The sequence below is a fragment of the Fukomys damarensis genome, unplaced genomic scaffold (genome assembly GCF_012274545.1).
Source record: "Fukomys damarensis isolate Sample0158 unplaced genomic scaffold, DMR_v1.0_HiC HiC_scaffold_5, whole genome shotgun sequence".
In the NCBI taxonomy this organism is placed as follows: domain Eukaryota; kingdom Metazoa; phylum Chordata; class Mammalia; order Rodentia; family Bathyergidae; genus Fukomys; species Fukomys damarensis.
Genome location: NW_022900917.1, coordinates 26,938,086 through 26,963,481, shown reverse-complemented (window position 1 = coordinate 26,963,481; position 25,396 = coordinate 26,938,086). Strand labels below are relative to the sequence as shown.

Sequence of the window (25,396 nt, the reverse complement as noted above, 5' to 3'; positions counted from 1 at the left end):
TTAAAAAAATGACAAATTTGTATAGACTCCTAAGACTCTCTCCATGAAAATAAATTTAGAAAGATTCCATACTCATTTATTTTCTACTTCATTTGGCTTTAGGGAAAATTTACTTTCACTGGACAGAAATGTAAGTGGAAATAGGTTCTTTCTAGAAAGAGCTGCATATTTAATGGAAATGTCAGGAAAGAATGTAAGTTTATGTACAATGTTAGCAGGATGTGCAGGTTTAACCTTTTTTCCTCAATCAGATGCATCTCCAAAAACACATAGAAAGAAAGGAAAAACTATGAGTTGGAAAACCAGTAACTTTCCAAGTTGGAAATAATCCCATAAAAGTCATTGGTATTTAGTTTAAAGTATTTTTTTTTCTTTTAGGAAAAAAGCTAATTGCTGTTCTTTATTGTCAAATTTGATATTAAGAAATAAAGAATATTATGACATTTAAAAACATGTCAATTTAGTTTTCATACATTTTTGCCTAGAGCATATAATAACATACAATTTCATTGGGCCTAGTGCATACATAAATATATATGTTTATATTTAAAAATAAATAACAGAAATAAAAATCTCATGCTACCTGCACTTGCTCATGTGTGAGGTAATCTGATATTTTCTCTTCTATTTTATATGCTGTTTTTGGCCCATTCAATTGAATTGATGACCCCAGGTGGATGAAAACCTGCAGTGTAAAAATCATTGATCTATATAGGCCTGCTGACTACTGAAGGAACCCTTTTCACAGTCTCCCCGATAGAATATCAGAAAACTCCACTTGAACTTTCCACGATGCTTTCTACTTCACAAGGGGCTTCCATTGTTGGAGAACTGCTACTGGAAATTGGAAATTATTAAAAAAATAATTTTCAGGAGTTGGTGCCAGTGTATCCCCCTCCCTCCTTCATTCCCTGCCTTTCTTTCTAAGACTTTTGCTAAATAGCTGCTCTGTGTCAGTACCTGCACCTTGTACTGCAGACACAGAGAAGATCTTGTCTTCCCAGGAGGTTTGACTCCAGTAGAGGTGTCTACCACTTAGGGACAGACTTCGCATTCATTTGAGCACGTTTTACAGAACATTATAGATCACAGATACAGAGAAGATCTTGTCTTTCCAGGAGGTTTGACTCCAGTAGGGGTGTCTACCACTTAGGGACAGACTTCGCATTCATTTGAGCACGTTTTACAGAACATTATAGAGCAAGTCAAATTCCTTCTGTGTGTAGCAAACTTTAGGCTATGAAACTTCTGCTGCCTTTGAATGTACTTTTTTCTCTACATTTAACTTTCTCAGTATCTATATATTTTCGTCGGATGCCATACTTCCTCCTCCCAAGGCTTTTTTTCCTACGCCACCTCCTTATCCTCCCTCTTTTTAAAAATGGAAGCATAATTTACATACAGTAAAGTACACAAAGCCTAAAGGACAATTGGCTCCATTTTGACAAATCTATGCACTTGCATACCTCCCTAGAAGGAAATGATATATATTTCCCTCACCCTATATTTGCATTATGCCTCTTCCTAGTCAATATTCCCCCCTACTCTCTATTAGAATCACTTGTTGATCTGCTTTCCATTATCACAGAATAATTTTATAAGATCTTCCTTTACTAACTTCCTAGCACACTTGAAGTCATATAGAACTCCCAAGTCTAGAAAGAATTGTTATAAAACAAAATTTCTCTCTCTCTCTTGCTTTCACTGTCTTTATCTCTCCACTCTGGACTAAGTTCAGAATTTTACTTTTATATTTGCTGTAGTTTAATGGCTGATTTTTCTCATCGAATCAAATGTTGTTAATTTTAAATATTGTAACTAATGCAATTTAAACTATTCCTTTCTACTTTGTGTTTTCTGTCAGTTTGAACATAAAAAAAAATAACCTTTTTTTCTGAGACACGGTCTCACTATGTAGTTCAGGCTGGCCTTAAACTCTCTGTGTAGCCCTGGCTGGTCTCAGACCTGTGGCAATCCTCCTGCCTCAGTCTCCTGAGTACTGGTATTTCAAGTGAGCACCACTCCCAGATTACCTTTATTAAAATCTTGATGGAAATCCAGACCAGGATGTGGTGAAGGAAAGAGTCTTAAGATGCTGACCTAATTCAGCATTTTAAGACATATCAGTAGGATTGATCCTCTCTAACACTGGGATTGCCTCTGCCTATCCATTCTGGTACTCAGCGTCTGCATCTTCATTTTGTTTCCAATGGTACTGATTCTGTAGTGTCCAGGCATACACGTCTGTGTGAAGTACATTTCCTTTACTACACTTACATTCCAGGTCCTTACCTTTAATATCATGGCTTAAAATACATCACTATGTGAATTCATACACATTTATCATTCCAGCTTGGACATTTCCTCTGAACTCAGATTAATCACATTTCCAACTGGAGGTATAACAGTCACCTCAAACTAACATATCTATTTTAATCTGTTCTTTGCTACTATAATACAAAACCAGAGAGTGGATAATTTACAAGTTACAGAAATTCATTTCTTATAGTTCTGACAATCAAGCAGTCCAATCTCAAGGTGCCAATAGGTTTAGGGTCTGTAAGGACTGCTTTCTCTTCCAAGAGGGAGCCTTGTTGCTGCATCCTTTGGAGGAGAACACTAGGTCCTCACATGGTGGAAGAACGTTTGGCTTTTCCTGAGCCATTTTATGAGGTGCTCACATTTATGAAGGCAGAGTCCTTATGAATTATTCACAATACTACTGCTTTGGGAAATGAATTTTGGCCCGAAGGAACACCAGCTTTTAGTCCAAAACATAGTTTTTAGTGCTCACATTTATGAAGGCAGAGTCCTTATGAATTATTCACAATACTGCTGCTTTGGGAAATGAATTTTGGCCCGAAGGAACACCAGCTTTTAGTCCAAAACATAGTTTTTACTCTTCTCAATCTATATATTGTAAAATTTCCCATTTTGTAAATAATAAGTTTGTTCTTCCCATTGTCCATGTCAAAATCCTTGGGGTCATCCTGGGTCCTTTTGTGTCTCCCACCCACTTCATACAATCAAACAGAAAATGCACAGACTCTTCTTAGAGCACACCCAATGTTTAGCTCCATGTGAGCATCTTTGCTCCTACTACCCTGGGTCTGGTCACCGTCCTCCCGGTGCAGATGGTGAAGATACCATTCACCTGTTCTTTCTGCCTTCCATACGTTCTTCCTAAGGTCTGTTTCCCACCCAGAAGGAAAGATAATCTTTTTGAAGCTAGTCACAAATAGACCATTTTCTGCTCAAGATCCTTAGTTTTTTTGTTGTTGTTGTTTGTTTGTTTTGTTTTCTTGAGACAGGGTCTCACTATGTAGTTGAGACTGACCTGAAACTCACTATGTAGCCCAGGCTGGTTGCAAACTCACAGAGATCCTCCTGCTTCAGCCTCCCACATGCTGGGATTACAGGCATGTGCCACCACGCCTGGCTGATGCTCAGTATTTTTGCAGCCAGAATACAGTCTAATTCATAGCCTAAAAGCTTATTCATTGACTCGATCCTCCCCACACCCTTCCTTTTTAAAAAATGTTTTCTATGACTTCTCTTGCTTTCCATCCCTGTAACTTTGTTCCAAACTCCTCTGATCTACTTGCAGTATGTTCCCAGCCCAAGGTTTCATCTTGTCCAGCCTCCAGTAATGTTCACCTCTTCCACCCCTTTCTGTTTTCTTTTCTTGCTTCTTCAAGTCCCTTGTTCAAAAGCCCAAAGTGTTTCATCAGAGAGGTCTTTCAGCACCATACTACATTTATCATCTATAACTTGTTTAATTTTGTTTGTTGAATTATTACCACCACCTGCTATATATTATTTTTCATTCTTTTCTGGAATTTAAGTTCCATACATATAAGCATTAGTTTTCAACTGCTGTGTTCCCAGTGGCCAATATGCTGCCTAGAACATAGGAGAAACTTAATAAATATTTGTTGAGTGAATTAATTGAAGAGATAATCAATGAATGCTATTAATAGAATTAAATCTTAGGTGAGAAAAACTTGTGTGCAATATAATAGCTAAAGAAGAAAGAAATACAGTGTGTTTGGCCATCTCCAGCGCCAGAGGGCCTGCTCAGCCATGCCTTTGCCTGCTGACACCTCTGCCACCATCTTCAGTGCCCCAAAGTTAGCTGCCTGGGCACCCTTGAACTCCCCAACCTCCCCCATCACTCTTTCAGACCTGCTGTTTGTGCCAGTCTTTGGACCTACTCTGTAGAGCAGAGGTGGTCATAAAGAGTATTTTCTGGCACTTTTAACTTTGAACATCTTTAAAGAAGTGGTGGGGGAAACTTATAGTGGAACTGAGTGGAGTTCAACCCTTCAGGAGGTTGGGGAACTCAGTCTGGGCCTTGCAGCCCGAGCTCAGTCTGCTTTGTGGGGTTCTGCCATGGCAGTACATATTGTATATTGTGACAGCAGTGATATAGTCTGAAAGAGGCCCTTCAAACTCATTTTTGTTTCTTTCTTTTTTTAAATTCTACTCTGCAAATTCTTTTTTTTTTCTGCCCTCTTTCTCCAACTCAGTCTCTTGCTCCACTATATTATCCCTCATCTCCCTTTCTGTTTCTGCTCTTGTCCTAACTCAGATTTCTTATTATTTTTTTCTCTTTTCTTTATGTTCTTTTCTTATGTCATTCTACCTCACTCAAGGGTTATTATACTTCTATTTTGTTTGATCCTTTTGAATTTAACAGTTTCGTGATAATTGTCTGGTCATTCTATGTCTTCTGACTTCATATGAGAACCTTCTCTAATTCTTTTACTTATCTACTCTTCTCATCTTAACTCTGTCTTAATCCCCATTCTAAATGGTAAATATCCTTAATGAAAAGTTTGTTCACTGTAAACATATTTTGGATTGCTTCTTGATTTTAATTTAATTCACAGGGTTTGAAGGTGATAGACTGATGACGACCATAAGTGGTCAATTTGCAAATTGTGCTTCATCATGTTGTCATGCTGATTGTATCAATTAGAATAAAGGATTGTGATTGATTCAATGAGCTGTTTTCTTCGGTACTATGAAAATGAGAATGTCTATGAGTCATTAGAGACCCATGGGCTGAAGCCCAACTATATCAGGAAGATTTAAGTAATAATGTAAAGGGTAAACTAAGGACAACCCAACAACAATAGTGAAAATGAGAAAATGCTTAAGCGAGATACAGGGACAGACTTCCAGTTCAACAATGGCAAACAGTGGGGCAAATGAGGATGAAAAGTCTGACAGTGAACCATCAGGACACCCTGAACTCAAGGCACAGGAAGTAACAAAACTGATCAGTCAGGCTCTAGAAAAATTTAAAACAGAAGCAATTTCCCAGATAATCATAGAGATAATGAGAAAAATGAAAGTTATAATTTGAGACTCAAGAACTGAAACTGAGAGGAAAATAGATGAGCTCAGGACCATGATAGAAGCCATGAATGCCCAGCATAAGAAAGAATTGGAAACAATAAATGCCCAATACAAGAAAGAAATGGAATCCATAGGACAGATTCGAACAGATATCCAGGAGATTAAAAACTCCATTGAGAGTGTTCACAAAACAATAAAAGAGTCCAAAGATAGAATCTTAGATATAGAAGATAAAATTGTGGTCAGTGACAGTGAAAAGAGAGGTCGCTTAAAAACAGTAGGGGATTGTGAGAAATGGATCCAACAACTCTTACATGATACAAAGAAGAATAACATAAGACTGATAGGAATTCAAGAAGTAGCAGGAGAAAATGCAAATGACTTAAAAAAGCTGTTCACAGAATTAATTATAGAAAACTTCCCAAACAGAGGGGAGAATTTAACATACAGATAAGTGAGGCATATAGGACTCCAACTAACCATGATCAAAAAAAATCTACACCTAGACATATAATAATCAAGATCCCAGAAACCCAACAGAAGAACAAAATACTACAAGCAGTAAGACACAAGAAACAAATTACATGCAAAGGAAAACCCATCAGAATCACAGCAGACTTTTCAATACAAATCCTTAGGTTAAGGAGATCCAGGAGTGAGACATCTCAAGTACTAAAAGAAAACAATCTCCAACCTAGACTGATGTATCCTGCAAAACTTTCTCTCAAAATGGATGGGGAAAAAAGATATTTCCATGATAAAGAACACCTGAGAAACTTCATGAATACCAAAAAAGCACTACAAGGAATTCTAAACAATATCCTAGAAAAAGACAATGAAGGTAATAAGACAATGAGGCCTAACCCAGCAAATCAAATAGGCAAGGTAAGAAACTAATAGGAAAAAGTGAAAAAAAATGACAATAATAAGTTAGTACATATCAGTTATAACCATCAATATCAATGGTCTCAATTCACCAATCAAGATAAATAGACTGGTAGAATGGATTAAGAAGCAAAATCCAATAATATGTTGTATACAAGACACATCTAGTGCAAAAGAAGCCCATAGGCTGAAAGTGAAAGGACAGAAAACTTCATGTAACAGGAGCCCAGAAAAAAAGCAGGGTAAGCAATCTTATTGACAGACAAAGTAAGTTTCAAACCTAAACTGATTGAAAGAGACAAAGAAGGTCACTACATCCTTGTGAAAGGAACAATTCAAGAAGAGATAACAAATAATTTATTTTTAATCTATTGAGTATGTTAGCAAGTATATATGCTTCTTTTCTCTTTTCTTCTTTTTTTCTTTTTCTTTCCCTGGTGCTGGGGATTAAACTCAGCACATTGCTCTGGCTAGGCAGGTGCAGCACTACTGAGCTAAATCTCAGGCTTTACATTTCATATTTTTAAAATTTACCAACACATTAATCCTTATCTTTATATGTTGGTCTACCAAATTGATGAGTTATTTTGGTTCTCATTTTCTTTGCATTTTTATTTGAGAATTTATCAAATCTGTATAACTACAGCTTGTTTGGATGGAAATTTGTTAAGACAAATTTTGTTATGTTATCAATATATCTTTGTACCTATTTTCCACTGATAATGAATATTAATTTTTAAGTAAATTTCATCATAGCTATACTTAAATAAATGGATAATAAATCATTAATATCATTCAGTATCTGGTACATATTACAAATTCTCCAACTCCCTCAAAAGATGATATTTGTTTTTTCTCAAATCACACAAATCACAAACATTCCACACATCACTGCACTGTTTTATTATACCAAAGTATATATTGTATTGTAGAAAATATGCATTGTGTTTATGTGTGGGGGGTATGTTTTTATACATATGTGTGCACCATTAGATGAGAAACATGGTTATGAATGTGGTAGGATTTTGCACATTTGGCATATTGATAATTTCTCTGGCAACCTTATCATTTCTCTAAATTACATGCTTGATTTAATTCATAGTCATTTGGGAAGAATATTACATATGCACTGGTGTTAAATTCTATCATTGTGCTTATAAAAATATAATAAAAGTAAGTATGAGATATAATAAAATAGAAACAGAAAAATCTGATCTTACAAATGTGATTTTTTTTAGTTGCTTTTGAATTTCAAATATATATTTTTTTCCTGTGGGAAGTTTTGTTAGAAAATGTAACTGGTACAATCAAAAAGCACATGATATTTGTCAATTAATAAAACCAAGGAGTTTATAAATTGTAAAATTTTGAGGACAGTTTCTCAACTATAATATGTAACTTTGTTTTATTTGAATTACATTATTTCAAAAATATTATATGAAAAGAAAATGAGAAAGAACATTTAATGTTTGAAGATCATATCAAACTAATAATGTATTTTGATTATCAGTCTGTGTTACATAAATGTTTGTTTATTTCATATCCTTTTTTGCTGTCATATATATGTATATTTGAAATTTTTATTTAATATCTTCATTTCTTATTGTCATGTATGTTTGCAATCTTTAATAAAAAATAGAAAGAAATACAACTAAAAATATCCAAGCTAAAAATTTCTTTTCTATGAATGTTTTTCTAGGGAAAGTCTCCAAATTTATATTTCACCATTTTAAAAGTCTAGATCCAAAGTGTTTGTAATAGGACACACGACTAGGCATGATTCATTGATTGTCAATCTTCCAATCCAGAGCTAATGTCGGGTCTGATTTGTCATACATTGCTTGCATGCTTCTTAATGGAAGGTGATGCACATACCAGCAAAGACATAAAGCTGTAGAGTTTAAATATATTTAAATTAATACAAGAAGCTGAAGAACTCTTCTTTGACACCAATTAGAAGGGAGAGGCTTCTACAGAGTATGTCATCTGTAGAGGAGAGACCTGGAATATATTTGACTATCTTAAATTCTCCAGGTTATTTTGACTTTCATAAAACATAAGAAAAAAAATCAATAAATTCTATGTAAAGCAAGACCTTTGATTTTTTCCCAGTGAATTGGTAAGTTGTCTTTTCTATTAGCTGTAAAAGCACTTACCTTGAACAAATCTACTTTGCTGATGATGCTGAAGTTCATATCAACGGCAAGGGCTAACTGCATTGTAGTTGGTAGGTTCTCGAGCAAATCAGACTCATCTTTGTAAAGATAAAGACGTAAGACCCAAAAGCAGAATTATTAATGCCACAAACTCACCAAACTGCAAGTTGAAAGTTTAAATAACAAGACAAAATGCAAATTCATTTTATAAATAAATGTATCAAATTCTATATTGGACTTTCACACTTATCACAATAGGACTATTATGCTCAGAATGATACGAAGTATTTTGACGATGAATGCTATACTGAATAATTCCAGATTATTGTGCTTGCTGAAATTTTAGGCATGAAATTTAATGATCAGGGGATGAAGGCTAGTGAATGAGCTGGTATAGGGAAAAGATCTAGTTCTTGTTTTTTTCTATTGATTCCAGTTTTAACATCCTTTATGATCTCTATCTTACCCATCATCCTATCGGACCCAACACTGAGGTTGAGTGTTCTCATTTCTAATTTGCAGAAAGAAGAAAAGCTAAAGGAACCAAAACTCTCAGAGAGGCTGTACATGACTTGCTTATTGTGCATAGCTAGTAGTTGGTCCAGCTGGGAGTGGAATCTAAAGAGTGAATGTGTTAAGTGAGCAAATTCAAGTTATTGCTATTTATGTGCTTATTAACTCAATTAAGAATTTGAACACATTACAGATTTCTCTACATGTTAATTAAGTGATGGACCTTCAGGCTGACAAAGATTTTGATGAACAAAACTGCTTTTTCTGATGCCTAGTATGTCCAGGGTTCATGAGAGTTATTTTTGATATATATAGAAAGAGAAAAATTGTGATATTATATTTCAATTTTGATTCTTATATAGATTCTAAATATGGACATCTTCACATAAAAACATAATTTTCTATTGCTGAGGGTTGTTTATCTCTAGTTACCCACTAAACCAAGGAATTGAAATAGTGTGTACAGCTACTATTTGGGGCCAGGACAAAGCACCACTCCTGTCCTTGCTTCTTCTGCACTGGCAATGCCTTCAGGGTAGCTGTGGGTTCTCAAGAGAAGTTGCTTTGGTCATTCAAAAAGAGATTCCCAAGAGGAGGCTGGTGTCTCTTAAAAATAGAAGTGCTCTTAGGAACATCTGTGAATTGAGAATCTCATTTTTGCACTGGAGACAGTAGAGTGTTTTTCTTTTCTTTTCATCTCCCGAGGGGCACTAATTCCTATTTTTTATAGAAAAAACTAAAAAATTGAATTTGATTATTGTCAACCAGTAGTGTTACAGTACTACTAGTAGACACCATTAATTATTAAGGGTCCCGTAGAAGCAACTGTGTGTTTAGCAATGACACAGACATAAGAGGTCCTGAAAATTTGAGAACTCTGCCCTCCCAGGAGGAGGGTGATGTCACAGAAAGTTCAAGGTTTGGAGGACAGATGCAAGATTGAGTTCCAGTTAGGCCACATGTGGCTCCATTTCCCTGTCCATATTTTTTTTGTGTGATATGAAGCTAAGTATGTGATACTTAGAATCTGCAGTCATGGAATACAATTTAACATTTTTCTTTTCTAAGTTTTGCCTTATCAATAAGATGGCTTCACATTAAAGAAAAAAATTCATTGTATTAAATTAATGTTTTAAATTTAATTGCTTTTTAATCTTTTGTCCAAATCTAATTAATCTCTGCTTCTACCTTACATAATTTTCATTTTTTACATTTATTGATACATTTTAGGTATGCATGATGATCACATTCATCACTGGGAATTTATACCTGTACATGATATATCTTGGTTCTTGTTTTATCCCATCCCCTTGTCCTCCCTTCCACGCCTTCCTATTTACAAAAGCTTTGTTGCCATTTTTTCCTTCTTATCTTATATTTTTTCTTTCCCTTCTTTCCTTTCCCTCACCACCACCCAAGTTCCTCTTCCCCTTTGATCATTTTTTTCCTATTTTACAGTATTAATTATACATTATGGTCATCATTTCAGTTTATCACATCAGAGAAAGTGTTTGGTATTTACACATGAAGATGTGGTAATTTTTTTTTAATGAAATGGAGTGCTACTCAGCCATAAAGAATGATAAACTAGAGACATTTATAATGAAATGGATGGACCTTGAACCCATACTCTTAAGTGAAGCGATTAGGACATACATGTATAATTTTCATTTTATAACAAGGCTAATAGGAACATAATCAGTAATCTGCAATGCTTACCTAGCATTCTTTGAGAGTACCATATATATTCAAACCAAGCCCGAATTCGACTCTGCACACTTTGAGGGATGGAGTAAGTGTTCATGTAGGCTACGGTGTGATCCATACAGACTCGGAAGTCATTCTGATTGGCTGTAGCTGCCCCAATTACATCACGCATCTAAGATCATAAATATGGTCACTCCATATGCAATAGAGAAAGTGCAGGAGTTACTAAAATTCCAGTTGAATTAAGTGTTCTTACACATTCCCTTCTAATGCCTTGACTACTCGATTTTTAAGCACATTAATATTGGGTTCTACTTTACCCACTTCTGTAAAATATCAGGCAAAACACATCATCTCTGACAAGTAAGGACAATAATAAACTTTATCATACCTGCCATTTGAGATTACTGTAAGAATTTGGCCACATAACACAAGGGACTGCATATTATCTTCTTTGCATGCTTGTACATTGCTGCAAAATGTTAGCTGATATTTAAAGAACCACATAACTTGTACATTGGAAAGGAATGTGCAATAAAAATCGAGCAATTATCTAGCAAACGGCTAGTCCATTTTAGCGAGTCTCACTTTGAAAGCACCGTGCACAGATTATCCAGTGTGGCTGGCTATGCAGCCTTCACTCATCATGAAATTGCAACCTCTGTCCACCCTTTTGTTGTTTAGGCAGATATACATCAAATCTCATCATGCTTAAGGTGTAGGATTTGGCAGAAGTAGAAATGTGCTGGAATTACTGAAGCTTCATCTACTGCTGTGACAATACCTAAAGACCTGTCTGGTTATAGTTCTTGGTTGTTTATAACTCAGCTATAAAAACCCACTCTAGGCTAAAAGCTGATCTTTGAGGTCTCAGCACAAAAAAGATATATTGCTCGATCCTTCGTCTCACACAGAGGGAAGAAACTGGTTGTAAATTTGCTTTGACTGTGGGTTTATAATGGTGAGTAAAATCAGGGCCTTGCTTTCACACTACCACTTTGCTTATTTATTCTTGTAGCTCCTGAGCTTTTTACACTTATGAGAAAAACTACTCATTCTTTGGAGCTTAATTCAAATAATGCCCTTTTTTTCGTTAATGCCTTCCTTAGTTTCCATATTTAGGGCTAACGGGTTCTTCTACATCTTGAGAGCATCTACCAAGGAGCTATGCAGACCCTGCACTGTGTTCATCTTTCTGAGTCTATTATTCCTTGCTGGCTCTTCCAAATATCCTTCCACAACCTCAGTTCCCAGATTTCCATTTACCACTCCACTCTTGGCAGTTGACCAATTTATCCAGTCACCTAAAGCTGGGGGACATAGGATATTAAAGGTGGAGCTTGAGAAACTTAATAGATTCTTAGTTGAGAATGAAAGGAAATTTAAATCATCATTGACTGTTGTTGAAAGCTCCCAAGTAGTCTAAATTGTGTGCCGTATTCCAGCAATGGTGGGTTTTGTTGATGGAGGAGCTGAGGAAGACTTGTATTCTTTTTTTTTTTTCATTAAGTTTCTTTGTACATTTTAGGTATACAATACAGTTACATTCATCATTGGGAATTTGTACCTTTACGTGATATATCTTGGTTCTTATTTTTACCCCTTTCCCCTACCCTCTCTTCAACCCCTCCAACCCCTCCCAATTTGCAAAGACTTTGTTTCCATTTTTTCCTTTCCTTTCTTTCCTTTCCCCTACTCCTTCCACTTGCCATACCCCTTTAGCCCTTTTCTTCCTATTTCACATTATCAATTACACATTTTCATTCTTATTTACGCTTTCAGTTTCTCACACCAGAGAAACTATTTGGTGTTTACACATGTGTGTCCTATTTATTTCATTAAGAGTATGACCTAAGATTTCTATTCTATGAGGAGTTCCAGTCTAGGGAAGCACATAAAGATATGAGTCAGAAAGTGTTAGGCTCTATGAGTTGCACTAGAGAGTATATATTGCAGTTAAAAAGTGATGATTACTTCCAGGGAATAGTCACTGGTGTGACTATGGTGGGGGTTTTGAATAAAAGGAAATTTTGTCCCAGGCTTTCTTCCTTTTGGTTGTATTTTTCTTCTCAGCATCTTTTATTTACTACATGAGTTTAAAGCACAAATCTGTCTCCAGCTTCAATTTTTGTCTCCTGTGTTCTAGTACCACATTTTCAAGACTTGACAAGATTTCTTCTCGTTCCTATGGGAACCTCAAACTCAATTTAAAGCCAGGTGTGGCATGCAAAGTGGCATTTCTCAAACTTTCATATGCATAAGAATTATGAGCAGATCTTGTTGAATGCAGGTTAAATGAAGTAGGGCCCATGTGATGAATTTCTCAAGAGCTGCTGTTACTACTGGGCCAAAGACTGCACTTAGAGTAGCAAGAGAATCAAAACTGGTGCAATATAGACATTGCTTTGTAGTCTTGGTATGAAAATTGTTTTGGTATTGCAAGTGCTCAATACATGTTAAAGTTTACTATTATTATCAATATTATATATGGTTCTATCCTATAAATTATATGGGATGCCTCTTTATTTTTCATTTCTTTTTCTTTTTTTAATTGGTATCAGTGATTGAACTCCAGTCCTTGTGCTTGCAAGGCAATTGCTGGAACCACAGAGATAAATGCCTCACCCTTCCTCATTTCTTTTTGTGTACTGAAGATTGGGTACTAACTGCACTGCACTTCTAGCTTTTTTATGTTTTGTTTTGAGACAGGGTCTCATTAAGTCTCCAAGTTGTACAAACTTATGGTCTTCCTGCTTCAGCCTCCCAGAGAGCTGGAATTACAAGCACGTACTACCATATTTAGCTGCTTCTTAATTTATTTTATTTTTTTCAGCTTTAATTGAGTTTATTGGTACATTTTAGGGATACAGCACAGTTACATTCATTGTTGGGTTCTTGTACCTCTACATGACAGGTCTTGGTTCTCATTTTTTCCCCTTGTCCCTGCCCTCCCTTCACCCCCTCCTCCGCTCCCCATCTACAACCACTTTATTTCCATCTTTTCATTATCGCATACTTTTTCTCTTCCCTTTTTACCCTTCCCCTGCCCATCACATCTTCCCTACACCTTTAGCTCCTTTCTTCCCATTTCCCAATGTCAGTAATCTTACTAGGATCTTCTGTATTATTGCAGATTATTCACACCAGAGAAACTATTTGGTATTTATACGTGTGCCTTATTTATTTCACTTAGGAGTATATCTTCAATATGTATCCATTTTCCTATGAATGAATCTATTTTCTCATTCTTTATGGCTGAGTAATATTCCATTTTAAAGAAGATGTGGTTTTTCTATAAAAATGCTTCTTAATTTATTTAAACTGCAGTCTCCTCATCTCTAAAACTGAGAAAGCAGTGAGTGATGTGACACACTGATTTTATGAGAAATTACAAAATAATATATTTGATGTTTACATTCAAGTTGATTTGAATTGAGTTTCTCTCCAACCTGCTTCCTATTTCAACCACTGACACAATTTCTTGTCCATTAAGATTATATAATATTTTATATTTAATTTATCAACTGCCTGATGTTTGTTTTCTAATATTGAAATATTTTCTGCGTGGAGTTTCCTTTACAGCTTCTCTCTCCAGGTCATTAACATGTCAGGAACTGGAGTTGTCATGCTCCTGGGTATCTGTATTAACTATATTTTTACTTTCTGTACTCTGAGGTGTTGATATCTGGGGTCTTCCTTACCTAGGACCATACTGGCCATTCATAGGGTTAGCGAACTCTTAAGAGTTTTCTTCATAGGCAAACTAAATGATCCAGAGCCCACACTCCTGCCAGTCTTCTCACTGGTCCCTCTTACATCCATGCCATTATCCACCTGTCCTATACCCCAGTGCTAGATGCCAGACAAACAGAGACAGCCCTACTCCCTAGAGCCTACTGCAACCATCAAGCCGGCCAGCCCTAATGCTGTTTCCCCTGCTTCCCCCGCTCCTCCCCTGGCGCTTCCTTGTTCGCTCCGCCCTGTACTTGTGGTGGGATGTGCTTCGTCCTGTTGGATCTGTGGGTACAACAAACTACCTTTTCAGTGGTAACTGTCCCTGACTTGTGAGTCTTACCATACCTAAATAATAATAAACCTATATTTTATGTCAGTATCACTCTTTCCAGTGCATAGCATATTTTAAACAACATTCTTTGTTCAAAATCCTCCCTTTAAAATATCTTATCCTTACATTTAGTTCCTGTTTACTAGTGTCCTTCGCTCCACTTATTTTGAAATGCCTTTCATTATCTCAAATATGTCTTGTGCTCTACCACTGACATCTTTTCACACACACAGAATGCCTAATCAATTGCACTGCCTATCTATATTACTGAGTATAGCCTGGCTTTTGAAGAGACTTTAAATGCATCTTTGTACCACGAAACCTCCTGGAAAGCTTCCCATGTCTCAACTAATAGGTTGCTTCATGTACAACTGACTCTTGATATCCATAGATGTGTTGTGTGATTTTTGACTGTTTTAGAACAATGTCAAATACTATAACAAATTATGCTAAATTTCATTATAAAACAAGTTTCACTCATAGTATTGAGAGTATGGTGAATGGGAGCCAGTTATTCCACTAGGGGGAAGAATCATTTTGTGACTTAGCTTAACACCTCATCTAGTACACCTGTCGCAATGTGGCTTTTTTTGCTCTTTAACATATGGCGTGTAAAGCGCTCTTCTGACTTCTAAAGATGCTGTGCTGCTGAACTTTTCCTCTTGTGAATCTTGGGATTCACAAAGATTTTGGGTTCTTTTCCTTGTAAATGCAGTCAAACTTGCATTATAGTTATTTGTGTTTTTTGTCTTTTTGGTATGGGGATCGAACTCCGGACCATGCCCTTGGTAGGCAGGCGGTGGCACCACTGAGCTAAATACCCGGCTTATTTGTGTACTTGTGCTCTTTTCTTATTAGACTATGCTCACTTGAGAATAAGACAAGATGCTATACCCGATATTTGTGTAGCAATGATTTATTAATAGTTTAGGATGGCATTTTATTTTAAATGACCTTGAAGTTGATTTTAATCCAGTGGTTTTGCAAGTTTAATTAAATAAAAGAGTCATAAAGGGATTTTAGAGAGCTTCAAGGAGGAAGCTAACTTAGAAATAACTTTCTCTGAGAATATAAACTAATTAACTTTGCGATTAGGTTTTCTGATTTACTTAATGGTTAATAAATGGAAAGGTAATGTTTTCCCAGTCACATCCTCCTCCCCATCATTAAATTGCGTGAAAGGTAGTAAAAGGAGAAGAATGAAGAGAAAGAAATGAAGGAAGAGGGGAAGAAGGAGGAGGAGAAAAAGAATTATGCCGATTTTTAAATGATGTAAAATTTATAAACACTTGCCAACCTTTCAAACATTAAGACATTGTATCTAGAAATTCAGATTCATCTTACCTGACCAATTAGGTTGGAGAATACAAAAACTCCAGAGAAGAAATTCAAGAGTTGAAAAGCAATTTCAAATAAAGTTTGTGGCTCTGGAAGGCCCCCAATGGTAATTAAACTTCGAACTGCCCAGTAATAACATCTCAGATATCTGTGAAAAGAGACAATATATATTTCCTTTTTAATATCATTGAAATACAATTTTGCTTGGAAGCACAGATTATTATTAAATTATAGCACATTTCTCCTTATCAAGATTTTGTTTCCATAGGCAGTACTGGGAAACACTATCTGCGAGTGTAAACTTAATAATACTGTGAAATGACCAAGCAATTATATCCAAAGAGGGTGTTTACTAACTGTTCTCAAAATCTAATGATATAAAACAACCACTGTTTTATTAAGCTGATAGATTTTCAGGTCAATAATTTGTGCAAGGCCCAGGAGAATGACTCATCCGCATTGCATGAAGAATGGGTCCTCAGTTGGGGTGACACGAATGCCTGGAGATACCTGGGAAGAGTTGATCGAGGTCAGTCATCTCTGGCCTTGATTCTTATTGTTGGTTGGGTTCTTCTGCCCTTCTCTACACTATATTTGCTTGGAAGACCTAGGGTAGCTTCTTTCCTTACATTTCTGTGGACATAGATAGAGCAACCAGGGCTGGCTGGCTGCCTCTCTTGCCATTTAGCCTCTTAAAGTGACTATTTCCTGGTACCATGGTGTTCTCAGAGAGGTGAATTTACATGGCAGCTCGTTCACCCAGAGCAGCCCAGGAGGTAACTTCAAGGTTTACTAGGAGCCAGAGGTTCCATAACATCTTAATTTCCTATCACATTATGTTTTTCAAGAAAATCACTCAGACCAGTTCAGATTCAAGGGAAGAGAAATTTAAATCCATTTCTCAATGAGAGGATAGTCAAAGAACTTGAGTCCGTCTTTTAATTACCACCCAATGACTCCTGAGGAATATTACAAAGATTAAGTATATTTCTATAGATGAGGAAATCTTTTATAGGTCCAGTTTCTACTAACAGAAAATAGAACAAATAAAAATCTTCTCTATTTTTCTATCCATATCTTATTATATTATTGAATTTACTAACAGTGGAAGAGACAAAAGAGAGAACTGAACTCCATATTAATAGAGAAATTACCTTCAAATATAATATGTAATTTACTTAGAAATTTAGCATGGAATAAAGCCAGATATGCTTAGAAATATACTTGATAAAGATTTTGTTCTTACTTGAACAATCGCAAAATGGAGAGAGTGAGATCATGGCCACCCAGATAGGAAGATGTCCAGGAAAGAATGACAAGGATTAGCCCCAAATGTACAATATCCTTTTAGCTACATTTAACTTTGAGTTGCATGAAATTCATAGGTGGGAATGGAATTTGGCATTACAACCCACCTTACAATTACAATTATAATTTTTGTGTAGGAGTAAGTATACTATTTGGTAAGTTCTGTACAGTTATGAATAAACAGCCTGGGTCATACATTTCCCCTGAATCTTTCAACAAATGTCTTACATAGATAGACAATTTTCACATATTTTGTAGACTGAGTTCATAGGATTTTCCACATTTCATGGATTTCGTGAGGCTCAGCTAGCTGTCGTGGTGTCTTGGGTAGACACGGAAAAGCAGTACATTTTACAGAATCTTGGCCTAATGATTCTCATATTTCTTTCATAGTTTTCTCTTTCTTTTATTTATTTTAAAATTATTTTCTTAGTATACATCTGTGATATGCCATAATTAAATTCATTTTTGGGAATTGGTGCATTCACGTTTTGATCCTTGTTACCCTTCCTCTTTCTTTCTTCAGATTTCCTTTGACTCCCGAAATGTTGATGTCCTTCCCTCCCTGTCTCCTGTATTTGTCTCTTTAATTATTTATATTTTGGGTCTTTCGTATAAGGGAAACCATTTGATACTTAACCTTCTGTGTAGGACTATGCTTCATATTCTAGTGGATCCTCTGTAGCATTAACACTATAGATAATTTTGGACTGAGGCAATGTTTTTCTTATGGAAATATAGTAGTTTATAATTTTCAGATCTTAAAATACTAAGAAGTTGGAGTTTACAAAGAAATAAATGAAGTTAAAGTCAATGTTCAAATAAAAACAAATCTAGAAAGAACTCATTCAAATTCAATATCTTTTGAAGGATATGTGATTTTTTTTAATGTGGTGGGTAAGGGAACAGAAAAAATAATTAACTCCTTGGTAAGGTTTGAAACGAGTACGCCAAGAGAATAAGAATATTATTACTGTGTAATTTTTTTCCTTGCAGGCTTCCTTGGACTTACTAATATTGTATGAACTAGATGTCAAAGAGAACCACCTTGAAGAAGTGTAAAACTACTTTATAAATTGCATTTTAACTTTAAAAAATTTTAATTTATAATTTCCTGTTACCTAATTTATTTTGGTCACAGGTCCTGGACTTGTGGTTATCTTTAAAATTAGGAAATTCATTAAACACAGTACTCCCCAGGAGTGAGGAGAGACTAGATTCTTTTCCTAAATGTCCAATTCATTGTTAAGTGTTGGAGTTTTTGTCCTCTGCAAAGTCATTTCAATGTTAACAGGCACAAACACAAGAATCATTTTCTTTCCTTTTCCTCTTTATGGATATTATAATATAATAGTCAAATGTGAAATTATGGCATTGATTATCCAAATCTCCATGGCTAGCCTTGAACTTTTTCTTTTGTATTAAGTGTCTACTGTGTTAATTGGAAGTTTTCTGCCCTGATGCTTTGTGGCTTATTTTGGGATTCTATTCTCAGTCATGTGTTACAACCAGACATGCACAACCAAAGGTAAGATTTGTAATTCAATTAGATGGCTTCATATTGATTTTCTAGGATTAATTTAATTAGTCAAGTGTGTCCATCTCTAAAATGTCTACATTCCAGGCATAACTTTTCAAGGAGATCCTATCTGGCTGATTTAATACATGAACTATTAACTATATAAAGATGAAATACACCACACACACACACACACACACACACACACACACACACACATTCAGCTCCAAATTAAGTCAATAAGTCAGCATTTGTCATAAAAATTAAAAAATTTAATGTAGAAATAGGAATTCTTCCCCTATGAATATGTAAGGAACTAAAAAATATAAGCAGCAAAATTAAGAAACAATCTGATTATTATGGGCAAATAATCTGAATAAATATTTCTTAAAAAAATGACATACAAATGGCAAACAAGTATATGAAAAAATGCTCAACATCCCTACTCATCAGGGAAATGTAAATCCAAACCACAATGACATATCTCATTCCAATTAAAATGGCTATAAGAGAGTCAAAAATTTTAATTTCTTTCGAGGAACTACCATACTGTTTCCCACACTGGCTATACTAATTTACAATCACACCAACAGAGTCTCCTTGCTTCCTTGCCAGGACATTTTTTTTTGTCTTTCTGACTACAGACATTCTAAGTGGGTTGAGATGAGATGATATTTTACACCCAGAACAAGCTGACTCAGTTCAGTGGGGTGTTCCCACTCAATTTGACCATTAATTAATCCTCCACAAAGCCAATTTGTCTATATTTGTTTTTGTTGATGTTTTGGGGGTCCTATCCAAAATATCATTATCCAGACCAAAGTCAGGGTACTTTTCCTGTATGTTTTCTTCTAGAAATTTTCTTGTTTTGAGTCTCATATTTAAGCTTTTTTTTTTTTTTTTTGGTATGGTGTAAGACATCTACTTTTGTTCTTTTACCTGTGGGCATGCAACTTTTACAGCATCCTTTATTGAAGAGACTGTCTTTCCCCATTGTGTATTGTTTGAACATTTTAACAGTATTAATTCTTCTAATACATGGACCCATATACCTTTTTTTTGTTTGTTTTTTGAGACAGGGTCTCACTATGTAGTTGAGACTGACCTGGAACTCATTATGTAGCCCAGGCTGGTCTCAGACTCACAGCGATCCTCCTGCCTCACCCTCCCTAGTGATGGAATTATAGGCATATGCCACCATGCCTGGCTCACTGGACCCATATACCTTTTGACTTATTTGCTTTAGTCTCTTTCATTTGTGTTTTATATTTTTCCATGTACAAGTTTTGAACCTCTTAATATCTTATGTATTTTGATACCATTGTAATGAAATTATTTTCTCAATTTCCTTTTTGGGCAATGTTAATGTATAGAAATGTTACTGATATATCATTATCATTGTAGCATTAGATGAATTTTTGATAAATGAATATACCTATGTAATTCAAATACCTATCCCAATAATGAATGTAACTGTATTGCATACCTAAAATGTACCAGTAAACTCAGTGAGGAAAAAAATGATAAAGACTATTACCATCCAGAAAATTCTCTTGGCCCTTTTCCTATTTAGTCTTTGTTTCCAATGCCCCATGGGCAATAACTATTAGTTTTTTCTACCATAGATCAGTTTTGCTTATTTTGAAATTTTAAGTAAATGAAACCATACAGTATATAGGCATTTCTGTAAAGCAGATTTCACTCACTGTAGTGACTTTGAGAATTATTCATGCTGTGTGAATCAGTAATTTATTCATATATATTACTGAATAATTCCTGTTATATGTATATAGGGCAGCTTGTTTATTCATCTATGGATGAACAACTTAGGCTGTCAAGTTTTTGATTATTATAAGTAGAATTTCTATGCATATTTTTCTGCAAGTTTTTTCTCTGCATGCACTTTTAATTTCTCTTGGGGAAATAGCTAGGCTTGGAATTTTGAGTCATAAACTAAATGTATGCTTAGTTGTATAAGGAACTGATGTTTTCTTAAAATGGTTGTAGCATTCTGCATTCTTGTTAACAATGTATGAGAGATACAATAGCTCCAACTTATTCCAGCAATTGGTATTGTCAGTCTTAAGCCAATACTCTGTGTTATCAATATTCTTTAGTTTTAACCATGGTGTATTTATATGATATTTATATTTATATGCATTTAATATAATGGGAATCTCAATTTTAAATAAAAATTATTTATGTCAAAGTAAATGCATACATAAATTAATTCACATTCTAAAGAGAATTACTTAGTAATAAATTTTAGTTGTAAAGCAAACAGGTTTTTTTATAAACTTTCCTGGAATGGATTCCCTTTGTGTGTTTGTGTGTGTGGGTGTGTGTTTGCAATCTGGGCTTCTTCTGATTTTAAGTTTCATTAAATCAATTATGGCTAAAAGTTCAAGAAATGTTATCAAGTTCCTTATGTGTATCCAACTCACTCTTGGCAGTGCATTTTTGTAAGATGCTTTCACTATCTTTGCTGTCTCCAATAATTGCTCTCCACCCTAAGGTTGCTACCTTTCAAAACAATGCTAGGAACTGCTATTTTCCAGCAAGGACATTTCTTTATAATGTGCTCCATCTCATTTCAGTAAAGCAGAAAGTTAGTGGAGTCTACAGGTCCTTGTAGACCAAAAAGAAAATTTCTCTACTAAAAAAAGTTCTAGGTATCATTATTAAGTTGTGATTCTAGTGCACTGATTTTTTTTTCAGTCTCTTTTCTTCCTGGGACACTTGCACACCTAATTGTCCGGTTTATTTTATGATCCTTGTTATTCTCTAAGTGTTTAATTGAGTTAGTGGCTAGAGCTTACTCATAAACCCATAAAATACTTCTGTGGTAAACTAATTAGCCACTGCATCTGCCTTCTAAATAATTAACATTGTTCATTACTACCTATCAGCATTTGAGTTATTAAAAGTTACCCTAGGAGTGAGTTGTCCAATGTAGAGGCTTTCAAACTTTTTTGAACATGATCTAGAACAAGAAATACATTTCACAGGGTAACCCAGCATAGCACACACATGCTCATGCGTGTGTGCCACACTCACACACACACACACACACACCCCTCTACTATCAATCACAAAGACCCTGATATTTTCTATTCTATTCTCTTACATTCTGTTTTACTTCAAAACAGTGAATTCTTGAAGAAGTTTTACTGCCCATGGATGGGTTGCAACAGTTTAAAAAAAGCTGACTTAACATTCGTACACTGATACAGAAAATTAAAAGAATCAATGAGTTTCTTTCAAAATTATAACTCACTTGTTTCCTTCACCATTATACACCCATTTTGTTGTGCCAATTCCTTCATAGTTGGAAGCCCAGTAATAAATGCAGGCATTAATGTGCAGAATAAATAGCAAGTATCCGGTTGTTCGAATGACTCTGTCGAAGAAAATAAATGCAAAATTGGGATTCATGTTGTTTCTGGAACACAGCCTATTTTAGCATTTCTTTTAAGTCTCCACTAAGCCTTCTTGCTTTAGATTTGTGAACTGCTAACTCTCATCAGCACAGTAGAAAGTGATGGTGCCATTCAATGTTGTCTAGTTGCGGTGTCTTGACTGGGATTGATGGAGTGTAGAAAAAAATCTGCCTCACTTTTCACAGATAGTGTGAGTCAACTCTAAGAAAGACATGCGTCAAGGGTCACCTCTCTATTTTTAGTCCCGTAAAATATGCTACACTGATTTAACCAGATATCTCTGAAAAGCTCGTGGGATGTTATGCTACAGTGAGCTGTGACTAGAGGTCTGTGTGCAAGTGTGCTTCAGAACAGCGAATGAGTGAAATGTAGATTAAGAATGAACTGTCACCAGAGAGCTCTAAAGTCGACTTGTAAAAGAGTGTGTTTATCTGTACTTGTTTTGGCTGAAGTAGATAATAGTCCTATTTTTAAGTCCAGCGTTCTTCTAAAATCTGATATGATTTGCACACTATTATCTCACTTGAAATATCTCGACCTGTTTTAGAGCATAAACTTGTATTTTATATAGTCAAAATCTGAAATTATCTCCTTCTCTTGGACATCTTTTTCCCAAATGCTGTCTAAAATGCTTTGCTTCTGCTTTCTTCACTTCCCACAAGCGTGTATGTATGTATATACATTACCTGTAGATATATGCTTTCTCCATTATAGACTCTAGATGATGATTAAACTCAAAAAATGAAGTGTACTATGCAAAAAAAACAAGCAAAAAGAATACAAAAGTATGTTAGTCATAGGTACATCTATTTAGATAAAACTATATAAAATAGGTTTTAGTTGTTACTGGAAATAATTTTATTTATCTGTCTTTAAATAAATCAAGGTCCTGTTTAGTGGTATTTTCCTCTAGGCAGTACAGTTTTGCATGGTACCAAACTTCCAGAGTTTCTTGCTTTATTTTATTTCTACCCTGTAGTTATGGTCTTATTTGTAATACTCTTTGAAAATTAATCACACTTTAAAAAAAAGCATATAGTAGAACTCTTTCACAATAATTAAACTCACTCTCAAAAATAGTAAAAAGAAGAAAAGTCTAACCTAATACATTGAAATCATAAATAGGTGCATTCTGTTGTTCAACACCTGCATCATTTCTAAGCAAGATGCATTAAATGTATATTCATTTCAACAAAATTGTAAGTTCAGCATTAGCTTTAGCTACTAAATTGTTCTTGATGTTATCCAAAAGACTTATGTGATTTTATTCAGAGTTGCTATTTTCGTGAGTGTGCTTTCCTGCTTACCTCTACTTTTGTTTCTACTCTTCCTAAACGCTTTCCTACTCTCCCACCTTGCCTTCTTCTTTCACTACTGTAGGGAGTGTCACTCAGGAGTAAGAGCATGAATTTCCAAGCCCAATTCTAGTCCCATCTCTGCTACTTACTAACTGTATGAACGTGGAAAAGCCTCCTACTATTTCTGTGTATCGGTTTCCTCTATATTAAAGTGAGCACAATAAAATAACATGTTTCCTTAGGATTGTGTCCTTAGGATCTTAGGGACAGAAGGAACCTTGCAGATTACTTAGTTCAAAACTTCTTCAGTGTAGATATGACTATAATAGAGCATTTAGAATTGAAAAGAGTATAAGTAATACCAACAACTTGTTAACTAGAAACATGCACAAGTGATTTGCTTTTCAAGAATTTCTGAGTGGGAAAATATCCCTCCAACACTCTCATTATTATAATTTCAATATTCGGTAACATGCTTATTGTACTCCTAATAGAAGTTTAGCAACAGAAGTTTTCTTTAAAATTGAGTCTGTTTATAATAAAGAAAATTTATATTCTTAATTTGTTTTCCCATTTGTAAAATTATTTATTTATTTATTTTTGGTACCGGAGATCGAACTTGGGTCCTTGCACTTGAAGGCAGGTGGCAGAACCACAGGTAAATCTCTGGCCCTGTTTTCCTGTTTATAACTTGCAGAAAGAGATGATAAGCACTTATCCTAGATAATTGTGCATTGAAATGGTACCCTTATAAATAAGAGAGCTGATAGGACTACAAGGCTCGGAAAAGATCAATGTTGACTTTCACTATCTATATTTTAAAATACTGTTGGACATAGAAAACTTTTGAACATCTTAGGGATACAGAGATGAGTATGTAGAGCTGGCATCTTGTAACCCTACTATAATACTACAGAACACCCAAATTTGTAGGAACATGAGTCTTTCTGAAAAGTGATTTTTTTTTGAGCAAGTGCCTTTGACAACTTCTTTGTGAGACTAGAAATTTGATGAGGAATGGCCTGATATTAGGCTGCTTGGAATGCTGTGTTTTGCCTCAGTTTATATTAATATTCCGCAGTCAAATCCAAATCCTCTAGAGTTGTGTTAGTTGTATGTCAAAAGGCGGTTAAGACCCCTGTAAGTTAAGAAATTGTGAACGTGGAAGAAAAACTCCTTCTGCCTGGTGTTAATCTACCAGTCTGATTATAGTAAAGAACGTAGAATCAGACAATCTTGTAACGAGCTCAGGCAGTGCCTCTCAACAGCCGTGTTTCTGGACAGATTGTTTTCACCGTTCGAATTCTCATTTTCCTCATCCCTAAGATGAAGTTGTTGGGGGGAAATACATGAGACAATGGACATGAAGTTTTAGCAAAGTATTCATGTCCAAGTGTGTAGTCAAACATTTTCAGTCGTTGCCACTATTGTTGAAAGCACACACCAGTGTCTTCAGCTCACTCTACTGTGTCTTCCCAAGGGGCAAAAGACAATCGACTCGTTTATAAAATCATTTATGATCCTTTTAGAAGGTTGTCTTTAAAAATACAAGATATCATTATATTCTTAATTATTTATATGAAATTCCTGGACTTTCCTCAAATTCTTTTTAGGTACCTAACAAAGCCAGGAGTTCTAAAATATTTAAATCTTAGAATCTTTTTGAGTAGGTGATGGATGTAGTTACATAGCTTACAATCAAATGAAACATATATCTTTAAAAGTCATGCTCCAAACCATTCTGATTTTTCCTTTGTGCTTTCCTTCCCACCTTAGGTAATCTTTTTTTTTTTTTTTTGTTG

The 25,396-nt window shown here is 35.2% G+C and overlaps 1 protein-coding gene across 1 annotated transcript in view; it reads right to left on the bottom strand.

Annotated features, from left to right (window-relative positions):
• Cngb3 (cyclic nucleotide gated channel subunit beta 3) overlaps positions 1-25,396 on the bottom strand; it is a 79,277-nt gene that overhangs the window by 38,269 nt on the left and 15,612 nt on the right. The window contains 5 exon segments of the mRNA XM_010606455.1: positions 8,406-8,503; positions 10,638-10,797; positions 16,036-16,177; positions 22,134-22,256; positions 22,983-23,047. Coding sequence (XP_010604757.1) covers positions 8,406-8,503; positions 10,638-10,797; positions 16,036-16,177; positions 22,134-22,256; positions 22,983-23,047 — 588 coding nt within the window.